General features: G+C 34.2%; 1 protein-coding gene and 1 long non-coding RNA gene across 4 annotated transcripts; one reads left to right on the top strand and one right to left on the bottom strand.

Moving 5' to 3' along the window:
* Nucleotides 1-124: 124 nt before the first annotated feature.
* LOC119191704 lies at nt 125-1688 on the top strand. 3 transcript variants are annotated; one of them, XR_005113513.1, is made up of 3 exons: nt 303-429; nt 527-736; nt 1523-1688. It is a non-coding gene; the product is annotated as an uncharacterized LOC119191704 (long non-coding RNA). The 3 variants fall into 3 exon arrangements; XR_005113512.1 differs by having other exon boundaries at nt 125-736; XR_005113514.1 differs by having other exon boundaries at nt 380-736; nt 1526-1688.
* Nucleotides 1689-6374: 4686 nt separating this feature from the next.
* On the bottom strand, nt 6375-12073 carry LOC119191703 (sodium- and chloride-dependent GABA transporter ine-like; the record flags this gene model as incomplete). Its single annotated transcript, XM_037445578.1, is given in 4 exon segments — nt 6375-10104; nt 11142-11374; nt 11637-11917; nt 12002-12073. Coding segments are annotated over 2 exon segments (159 nt in total), but the record flags the coding sequence as incomplete, so codon positions are not given.
* Nucleotide 12074: the final 1 nt, after the last annotated feature.

Here is a 12074-nt window from a genome sequence, read left to right on the forward strand (position 1 = left end):
GCATGTACCTATTAAAGATGCACCGTATCGGTTCGCAAGGGGACACAGTCCCATATATATGTCCCATATGTTTGTATATGCCTAGCGTTATTACCTATAGATTTAATATTATAGATGTTCTCAGAATACATGATGACCTTCTTTGGTCATTCTTTAGAGCCTCACTTGGAAATAGTATATGTGTACGAGTATGTGCATACCGCAATTTTTCTTCTTCTGTTATATTATGGCTTCTACCTTTTATCTATCGGTGATTTAAAATTTATCTACAATATAGAAAACAAATCATTTTTATTTTCCTTAACAAAATTCCTTCGATACATACCAAAAATGTCATATATTGCCATTAAAAAAACACTTGACAAGTCGACAGCGACAGATGACCTGCTATTTCAATAATAAATACATAACCTAAAATTTTAAATTAGAGTAAATAGTAGTTTTTGTTTAATATAAACATAACTTTGTTCTGCTTGGTATTACATTACATATTACATTAATAAATTTATTGTGTTACAACTTACAGAAACAGAAAATCTACAGACCCTAGTACTTACTGCTTTCAAAACATTAAACATGGTATCTGAGATGAAATTCATTATATCAGAAAACGAAAAAGTAATCCATACTATAACTAAAGAAACAAATTCACTGACTCTAGTAAAAACATTGGAAGAGTTTCAACATGCAGTGAACACAAAACTAACCAAGATGATTGAGGAACTTGGTGGTACTGGTAATTATTAATTACATAATTTTTGGGACCCGAGGTTACAGAGATTCCTGAGTGCGATATTAGGGGGTAAAACAGACAGGAAAACTTCAGCTTTAAAAGAATATTATGTTTATTTTTGCACATAAACAGTGATTAATCAATCTCTGCAATTTGCTTGTCACCTTGAGATGTAAACGGTTGTTGTAGTCAGATATTATTGAAATAAAGATTGTTGTATAAAATATCATGTTAGCAGAATTTGATCAGGGGGGATTTTGTGTGTTTCACATTTTTTTTTCAATAAAAATATTGATATTTTTGCACAATATAGACTTTATATGCTGAAATTACTTTAAGGCCATGCCCCTATTAAAACAATGGCTAATCCTCTTTTTAGAAGCTATTCAAAATTTATAGTGATATTATTATTATTTATTTTATTTTTTATTTATTAGGTTTTCCAGCAGACTTAACACTTTATGCATTTCCTCCCCAAATACACATCATATTAATTTGCAACCATCTCTTTTATATAGACTATTAAATAAATGACAACTTGGTGGTTTCAAATCTTCCAAACCACCTAAAATTGAAGCAATTATTCATAATCTTTCGATATTCCTGAACATAACTTGTGTGCACTAAATGTATGGAACAAATACTCAAGGCTGTTTGTTTGGGGAAGGGCTATAATTCTCATTCTGTATTTAAAACATTTGCAGCTTGCATAGATCTGTTGTATGCATGTTGTACTATAGATATATAATTTAATGCAATATATTTTCAACTCATACACTGATTTGTTAGTAGGTGATGAAGACATGGAAAGTGAAAGTGAAGATTGTGATGATGATGAGAATGAAGACATATCAATATTACCCAAAAAAAGGAGAAAATAAAGTTATGTAATTTTTTTTAAATTTTATATGTGTAAATATGAAAATAAAAGTACTGATAAACTAAATAAATTAAATTATTTCTCATTTCATCATGATTCAAGACAAAACTTGTAAAAAGAAACTTGAAGGACTAAAAATCAATTACTTTAGTGTAATTCTAATTAATCCACAGCAACAATTTAGTATCACATCCATATTCACCAAAAATACCATAAGAACCCACAATGCACCCGAGTAGGGTTTTTGGTTTTCCTCAACTTGATATAGTATTAAAAAGTGAACTTACCTCATAATGGTAAACAATAACTACTCAAATTTATGCTATGCATTAAAAACGAACAAACTCATATCACGCCTCTATCCATGAAGGGGTGGGCAAGAAGAAATGAAACCATAAGTAATAGCGAGTAAGCTTTGCGCCATATCGGGTACAAATTTCTTACTGCGGGCTGGTACTAAGAAAATCTCAATATTACTTCCTCAGAGCTGTGTCGTACCGCGCATGTAGTACAACTACGCCACGCGGCTCCGACCGTGTGAAAAGTTTTTCATAATAAATAATAATCCCGCTACCTATATATTTTGCCGGGATGAGAAAGTAGCCTACGAGTATGTCCTTTCCAGGTTCTCAAACTATCTCCATACCAAGTTTTATCAAAATCCTTTGTGTAGTTTTTAAGTTTAACGCGTTCGCAGACAGTTGCGGCTGGGGTTCTTGTTTTATAATAAATTTTCTAGACCTTTAAGAGGAACAATTTTGTCATACATAGTTGTCACATAACTTTAACCGTTTACGCAGCACATGAAACAGGAGCTGTCAAAAGTAATAAATGTTTTCCGTTTTTGCAACATTTTTCATGACTGCTCTGCTCCTATTGATCATAGCGGGATGATACATAGCTTATAGCCTTCCTCGATAAATGCGTTATCCAACATTAAAGGTTTTACTACCATTAGCGACCTTAATACAAAGGAGGAAGGCCTGCCTCGGAGGTGTAGTTGTAATTGTACACTGTACGAGTACTACTGCGCTGAGGTCCTGGGTTCGAATCCCGGATCGGGCCAAAATAATTGTGACTGGGTTTTTCCATCTGAAAACATTACTCAGTTACAGCTCGGAGTCAGGAAGTTGGTGGTGTGATACCCCGTGCCTCCGGAAAGCACGTAAAGCCGTTGGACCTGCGCCTGATCTCTATCTCACGGTCACCGCCAAGACTACTTTCAGGGAGGTGTATCTACATAATATAAGTAATTAAATTTTTATTTTTATTTCAAATAAAAATCCCGCGGGTATTTGCTTATGCTTAACCATACTAAAATCTCTGTGGTCGATAGTTCCCAGTTTCATTTAAGTAGTTATATTAATTGCGATTTGTTCCGGAAATTAGGGTGCTCGTGCACCCCCTTGTACCCTCCTGGCACCCATGCCCCTCTCCGGGCATGTCGGATTACCGTCTCACCGAACTATGACGGTGATTTCCAGTTTTATGTATATACTAGCTTTTGCTCGCGGCTCCGCCCGCGTTATAAAGTTTTTCAGGCTAAAGTTTTCCGTTATAAAAATAGTAGTTTCCCGGGAGCCTATGTTCTTCCCAGGGTCTCAAACTGTCTCCATACCAAATTTCATCTTAATACGTTTGGTAGTTTTTGAGTTTAACACGTTAAGGCAGACAGATGCAGCTGGGGACTTTGTTATATTATTTAGAACTTTTAAGTAAAACAATCCCGTCATACATCATTGTTGCATAACTTTAACCGTTTACGCAGCGCAGGCAACGGAAGCTCTCAAAACTCATAATTTTCCCCGTTTTTGCAACATGTTTCATTACTGCTCCGCTCCTATTGGTTATAGCATGATGATATGCCTATAGCACTCCAGGAACAAAGGGCTATCCAACACAAAAAGATTTTTTCAGTTCAAACCGGTAGTTCCTGAGATTAGCCATTACTGCTCCGCTCCTATTGGTCATAGCGTGATGATATATAGCTTATACCGGTCCACAAATAAAGGACTATTCAACACAAAAATTTTTTCAGTTCGAATCGGTAGTTCCTGAGATTAGCTATTACTGCTCCGCTCCTATTGAATATAGCGTGATGATATATAGCCTATAGCTCTCCACGAACAAAGGGCTATCCAACGCAAAAAGAATTTTTCAGTTTGGACCGGTAGTTCCTGAGATTAGCCATTACTGCCCCGCTCCTATTGGGTATAGCGTGATGATATATAGCCTATAGCACTCCACGAATAAAGGGCTATCCAACGCAAAAGAGAATTTTTCAGTTTGGACCGGTAGTTCCTGAGATTAGCCATTACTGCCCCGCTCCTATTGGGTATAGCGTGATGATATATAGCCTATAGCACTCCACGAACAAAGGGCTATCCAACGCAAAAAGAATTTTTCAGTTTGTACCGGTAGTTCCTGAGATTAGCCATTACTGCCCCGCTCCTATTGGGTATAGCGTGATGATATATAGCCTATAGCACTCCACGAACAAAGGGCTATCCAACGCAAAAAGAATTTTTCAGTTTGGACCGGTAGTTCCTGAGATTAGCGCGTTCAAACAAACAAACAAACAAACAAACTCTTCAGCTTTATATAATAGTATAGATTAGTCTATGGAGATTGAAGGAACAGAGAGTGCACTTGTGTATTGCGCAAACACTTGTACATTATAATATCTCCTGCGTACCTGGCTGATATCCGTTGAGATTGGCCGCCGTAGCCGAAAATTTGGCTAGAAGGATTCATTCATTTATTCACTAAGGAGAATAAAATCGTAACCCCGATTTCACACAACTACTTATAAGCATAGAATACTGACAAATACTACGTAGCATAAGGTAGGTCTTAGTGGCGTAGGTACCAGTGGCGATGAATCCATATAACCCAATTCCTGCCGGCTACCCTTTCGTGACTCAAGTAAAATATAATTATCATTGGAACGATTTCCAAACCGCTTTTTTACATATCAATAGTACCGATGTGGTGTGTTGGGTTCCCTTTCGAAAAACCTCACTCTTCGCCACTGGTAAGTATACTTATTACGGTACCACTACAGTAACGAGGTTTTAAGTCGTCTAGGTCCCACAACATCTGACCCAATAAAAATTACTTTACAAATTACATAATTATTTGTCTCATTGCGGCTATCGAATTCACGATTCCTCCTTTCACAGTTGACTAATTATCAATCGATGTTATTAGTAGGTATTTGAGTTTACTTTAAACTGGTAAGAATTTTCATATTAGACGTTGCTAGGAACTTATATTGAGGGTAAACATTTCATAATTGACGTATTTTATATATTAATAGGTCAGTCGGGAGAAGTGCGCCATAAAATTTTGATAGCTGGATTCAATGCAAAATAATTTCTTTTTGTGCTGACTTAAGAATGTAATTTCATTAATTTAAGAATATTTGGTATTTTGTGATAACAAACTATAGCCATTCAAGGAAATCGGACCATAAATTAATAATATTTTGCTCAAAGAAAAAAAAAATGGTAGTAGGCGCACTTGCCTCCGGAAATGGGGTAAGTGCGCCTGTGTAAAAAAAAATGCCAATATGAAACATTATAAAGAAAACATTCACTTTAGTCCATAGAGAAATAAGTTTTACTCGCATTGCTCTTGGATAATTTTTAATCACTCAATATTATAACAAAGTATGGCTGTCAAATCAAATTCGGGGTAAGTGCGCCATATATATGTAAATCAGGGCTTGAAAACGATTTTTAGATTTTTTTTTTGATATATTTTTTTGCTATGTTAGAGTTTTGCGTGCGGATATGTTGGAATAAAAAAATGCTAGCCCTAATATAAAATCCATTTTATTTCTAAAAACTAAAACAAACATACAAAAATGTAAACAATTTTGAGTGCGTTATAACTCAATTACTTAGAATTTGGCCTTATGCCATTTGATATGTTTTAGCTGCATTATATCCAGATAACGTGCCTGATTGAACAGTTGCAACCTATTCACGTAAAGTTGCTCTAGACCAAGATATTTCAGTTTTTCTTTTGTAAAAACGAATTAACTAATACGCCCTTTTATTTAAGTCGGCTCAAAACAAAATACCTTGAGTACAAAAAATTCTGCTGTTAAGTATAACATTTTAATAATAATAATTTATATTAGTAAAACTTATTCTCAAAAAAGGTTGGTTATATATTATGGATCAGGGGCAAGTGCGCCATACGACTATTAACTGTGGCGCACTTGCCCTACTCGACAATTTTTAGGTAAATTTTTCGCATTGCTAAAAAATCCTTTATTTTAGTATATATAAATAAAATTCAGGCAGGAAGTTAAAATAAAAGGTTTAATATATGTATTCACCTTACTGGTTTACAGAAATATGTTAAATAACTTGAAATATTTGACGTTATCTTTCACGGGGTCATCTCTGTTTACAGGTCTAAATGACACTTAAAATAAAATGGCGAATAAATCGTATTAAAATGAACATAGCCATTTATGTTTTTTAAGGGAACTATATTTCAGTTAGTAGCATAGATGTAAGATTGCGGTAATTGTATAACATCAATAGTTCTCGATTTTTTTAGGGTAGGTGCACTTACCCTGTCGGCGCACTTGCCCCACCTGACCTTAGTTCATTCTAAAATGATGTACCGCGGAAGAGAGATATTTTTACTTTTTTAATTTATTGTCTTAGAATTTTTGCTTCTATTCCTGAATAGGTGGCAAATTTTGGGATATTTTGTTTAAATTGATTTTAATAAAACAAATAATGCTCATTAACCTTAGGACTTTATTTCGCTTTTGCCTTATGATACATTGCCGTTACTTATTTTACTTATATACAAAAAATGTACCTATTTACACTATAATAATTATGAACGATTTACTTTTCAAAGACTGATTTTACATAGGTATGTAAGATTCTATATCAGTGGCAGATAACAACAAATAATATTGTTTCATGTTTTGTTTAGTACTCGGAAGGTTGGCGTAGCTACTACGGATTTTATCTAGGAAGAGACCGCTGGCGAGAGCAAAAACCCGCTGATTTTAAAAAGGCCTGTATCACGCGATGTCTCTGTAACGCAGGGCTTTATAGGGTGGGTGCCGCCTAACGTTGCCCCCCCGGCTATGCTCACGGCTAAGCAGTCATTTTATTTTAGTGATTGACGAAAAATTACAATTTCTGTGGCAACCTACCTATTTACTGAGATAGTTACTTAAGTAATACAATTTGCTTACATATTCTTAACATCCATGTTTTATAAGGTATGCAAAATAAATAACTATCTAAAAATATTAAAACTATCTTTAAATTACATGAGTATAGGTATTTATGGAATGTTTTCGGTCACATTATTCAGGAAAAACAATCTTACAACACAACAAATATATATTATATACCTATGCAAGTACGGTCGATGGTTACAAATATGATTAAATATTTATCCTTTTAGGAAAATAAAATAATATAAAAGGCCTGATACTTAACTTAAAATTAATACTGATGCCCTCAAAGGTTTATGTTGTTGCTACATATTACTAGTGTATATGTAAATCGTATAGCTTATTTATGTCCTACGATTTGAGGATGTTTATCGCCGATTATTCAATAACATGAACATTGACATAAAAATGGCTAGAAATGTATAATACAGTGAAATCTATACAACTATTTAACTGGGATCTCAAAGGAGTTAGGATTTTGTATAGAGCATTTTTATTTAGCCAGTATACAAATAGGGAGGTTTGCAATGACAGTTGTCTTATTTATAGAGATAGATGACAAGAGTGGTTAAAAATGTGCAGAAGTAATTAAAATATTTGTATACAAACGAGTCGTAACTTTACCAAACCTGATAAATTGTTTTACTGATATAGGTGATTGACCTACCAAGTCTCAATTATAGAGATGAACATCGTAAAATCTAAGAAATCGATTCTCAATTAACGAGGTTTGAAATTCCCAGTAAAAGAGGCTTAATGCAAAAGTACCGGGACCTTATTGCAATTATTATTAGCAGTGGTTTCTCATATATTGTCCAAGGCTCACTTTAATCAAATTTCACTGTATACCTACATAATTTTACCGGGAAGTTATTTTGAAATCTTTATCGGTAAGGATCTACACAAATTTCCACAACGATTAAAATAATTTATTTGGTGTTTCAACACTACATAGGTATTACTAGGTTGTAGACCAGCCTATAAAACAGACCATTATGTAAGGTCCCTCCCCTAGCAAACGTCCTTGAGCGATTCGTTTTATAGGAACTTGGCAGCGCGCAAGTTACCGGCGGGAAATTGCAAAGATTTACGAATAGTTCATTCAAAAAAAAAATTTAAATAGGAACTACAAAAATATTCTTTATAAAATTGTCTTTCTAATAGTGTTAGAGTACTTAATTCATGTTTATGAGAAAATGCACGGAGTCAACAATTTTAATTGCATTTTCACAATGAAATTAACGAAACAATATTCCTATTATAAAAATTTTATACAATTAAAATAAAGATAACACATTGCAAAAATATGTCTTTTAAATATTTCTTAAATTATTTAAATATTTTTTTTAGTATGTTATAAATTTGGAATAAATGGCTTCTAAGAATCTGTTAAGCTCTGGTTTCCTAAAACAGCGGTACCGTCATAAAGCGGCAGTAATACAGCGGTGAATGACGTCACTAGAACGTTGATTATATAAACCAAATGTCATGGTTTCCTAGAGTGCGGTATTTGATATCGTAACGTCAAAAAGCGGTACCGCTATTTGCATGACGGCCGTCTTGTCGGTGTCGAATAGTTTCTTGAACGTTTTTCTCGATAGCGGTGAAGCCATTTTCGTATTGTTTTGACCGGACGACAAACGAAATGAGTTCCGACTCCAACTGGAGCAGCGAGGACGACGAAATTTTAATAGATTTCGTACATACCCACGAGTGCGAGATGCGTGCGAGTACTACTCTACTAGTGCTCATTCACAAATCATAGCTCCTTCTCCTCAAGGCATTCATTTAATTACAATGGATGAGCATCCAGGCAGTCATGCAGGCATGAAGTAGATTGCATCTACTTAAATGAGCATGGCCAAAATATATAATTAATTTCGCGAACATCTATGTATTAGGTCTGTTAAAAATAAATATATAAAAAAAATTAAAATATTATTGTATTGACTTAGGAATCTACTTAATAAGTATACATACATAGCTTTTTTCTGGTCTTATTGAATTTTTGTGTCTGTTGTATGGTTTGTAACTCAAATCATAATTTATGTGGTAAGTTCGTAATCAAATAATACTAGTGTTAGGCTAAACTATTCCCTGATTTCTCATCATTGCTTTGTAGACGGCGACGTACTAAAATCTCAAATACACCTGTACCAGCTTTGATTAAGTCATCTTTCTCCATACGACTATTTTCCTCTTCTGATGATAGTTCATACACCAAGTAAATTATTAATCCAAAGTATATCAAGGTCGTCCTTTTCTCCCCTATAACAGATACGACTTGGTGGCCGTAACTGTGATGCATCTGTCCACGTCTCGTCACCGTAAAAACGGCCGTCTTTTTGCGTCCAAATATTGCGTCCGTCATGTGACGGCACCGCTATTCTAGGAAACCAGAGCTTTAGCGCGCTGTTTTGCTGGTGGTCGGGCCTTAAATTACATATTTACATACTTATGCAATATAATATCGTGACTGGGAGAATATAAAGCTTTACAAACATTCAGTAATAATACATTTCTGCTATTATGAATACCTACACAGAACACAGTTACCGCTAACACATAGTTTTTAATATGTGCATAGTAAAAATATAACAATAGGTGTATTTCTTTGTAATGATATGATTTAAATGCTATTTATACTATTCGAAGTCAATGCATTATCGCGCAGACGTCAGAAGTACATACATGATTTTCACTCCTACATTGTAACTGTATAAAATTTATATGACCATAGTTATGTATGTCATGACACTGTTTGGTGAATGCTCATAATTGTAGGTCGAGTGATGTGTAATTATGATGGAAGATCGTTGTAAATTATCTACTTAGTATTGTTTATCACGAGTACCTCTTCTAGACGGTAATTTTCGATGACAAACTTTGTCGATTACACAGGTGCGAATCAAAAAATCGATAAGAAATTGGTCAGCGCCCTGAACATGGATTCAGTATGACTAAATAGATTTCTGGGTATATGCCAGTTACTTAATTTTATATAACCTTATTAAACTTGATTATTCGTTACAAACATACCGTGTTGAATCTATATCGTCATAAAGAACGCAGGCCCAAATGTTATTTGTTCCTCGTGGCAGAGGGAGTACTTAATTCTTATCATTTTTAATAATACTCTTTAAAATATACGGTTTCATTATACTAATTAATAACTGTTTTGTCGTCCGGCGGATCCGACTCAGAGCAGCAGATGTCACAGCCATTTACACCACATTCACATATAGATGTTGGTTGTATTGAGTAACGTAGTTTCTGAAAATAATAAATGAAACATGCTTATCATTAGATAAATATATCGGAAGTAATTTGAATTCGTTGGTATCAAAAATATTAATATATTTATTTAGAATGTTTAACGTTATCTTTAAGTCTACCATAATAAACTATATCTAATTCCGCAGCCCGCAATCGTATCAGTCAGGCCTGTTATTTATTAACTATAAAAACATGACTATACAATTTTCATTCAGGGGTGTTCAAAGTCTCATTGATTAAAATGAGAATAACTATAACTTATTTTAAGACTAGGTGTAGCTACAATCGCAATTTATAAATCTAAAATAATTGAAATGCACAAATTATATATTTATTAGTACTATTTCCTAATATGTAGATCCACTTATTTATTACTTTCAGAATTAAGTATTTAAGGAATACTTTCTATAAAATTAAGGACTTTAGCTTTTGTTGTTGAGGAAGACACTCCATAGGTCTTATATATTTGGATTATTTTAATTTATTATATTTATCGTCTTGTGGTTATTGAATGTTATTTTTTTAATGCTCTATATTGGAAATATTGCCTCAGTGTAATAGCGTTCAAAGTGATGTTTATAAGAAATGACTCGCGCTATGTAGAGACTTTAAAGGATGATTATTATGCAATAGCTGATTCAACCCTGTTTCGATTCTGCTTAGGTATTACGATAAAAAGGGTGCGATTGTCATGGCTTTATCTACCTTTTATTCAAATAAATTTGGTTTGCCAATAATAAATATGAACATAATAATATATAACAAGATAACATTACGGTTACCTATTGAAAAAGTTTTTCATAAATACTTTACGCTCAGTGTATAGAATATTTTTTTAAATATAACTAAACTTTATGTTTTTGTTTTATTGAAAAAACCTTTCATAAAGTAACTTTTAATAAACTAGAAAGAATAAACGCCCAAGTAATGTTAATTATTATGTTGGTCTTGGTAGACTATTATGTAAAAGCATGCAAGGCAAGCATGACATATATTTATATTTAAATTGCAGTAACATTGTTTTACACACTCACCTCTCTTAAACTGTCTCCAGGTGCTCTAATTATAACTATAACCGCGTATACTGGGATGCAAAGTAAGGAGAGGGAAGCCATGATCCATCCGAGAGCTTGTGCCCATGCGGGATATTGGTACTGCCTGTAACTAGGCGGCGTGTAGTCGACCATGCTTGCCACCCACAACGCTAACAGCAGCGCCGGTGACGCTATCAGCCAACAGAATCGAAAGTATAGCGATGGTTGGCGACCTGAAACATGACGTAATACAACGTTGTTATTTGCAACAATACTATTTAGAATTGTATAAGTCACACGTTAATTCTCCAGTAGATAAACAAAAATTGGGTGTGATCACACGTTACTCTGATAACACGCGTGACTCATAGCCTGTTGTAGAGAAATTATTGGTATATCGCTTCAAAATGGCCAATTGTTTCATAGCGGATGTCCGGGTGGATGTAAATTGTGTGCGTTATTGTTTGCCGTGTCTGTTATTTTTTTATTACTCACCTGTCATTTGTTTAATATTTCTAGACAGTCTTCCCACGCCATAAAACCATGCAATCGCGACCACCTCAAAAAAGGCGAGATAAGTTATACTGAGCGACGCGGCGTAATAATCCATTAACTGGAATACATATATATACCGCTATGAATAATGTGTGGCAGTCCGCATAATAATGACACCGCACACACAAGCAGTACTAATAATTCATGATACACAAGTCTTTTCGTATCATGTCGGGAAATCCGTCTTGTATTGAAGTCACGACCACTTCCACTATAGCAAACTGAAATAAACATTTGAAGGTTATGAGTTAAATATGCGACAACTGAGAATTAGTTGTAACGAAACAAATAATATCAATAATTACTTGACTATTTAATCCAAGGCATAGAAACATGAAGAAGAACAGTACTGCCCATAGCTGAGATGCTGGCATTTTG

Source organism: Manduca sexta, unplaced genomic scaffold (assembly GCF_014839805.1).
Source record: "Manduca sexta isolate Smith_Timp_Sample1 unplaced genomic scaffold, JHU_Msex_v1.0 HiC_scaffold_1814, whole genome shotgun sequence".
NCBI lineage: Eukaryota > Metazoa > Arthropoda > Insecta > Lepidoptera > Sphingidae > Manduca > Manduca sexta.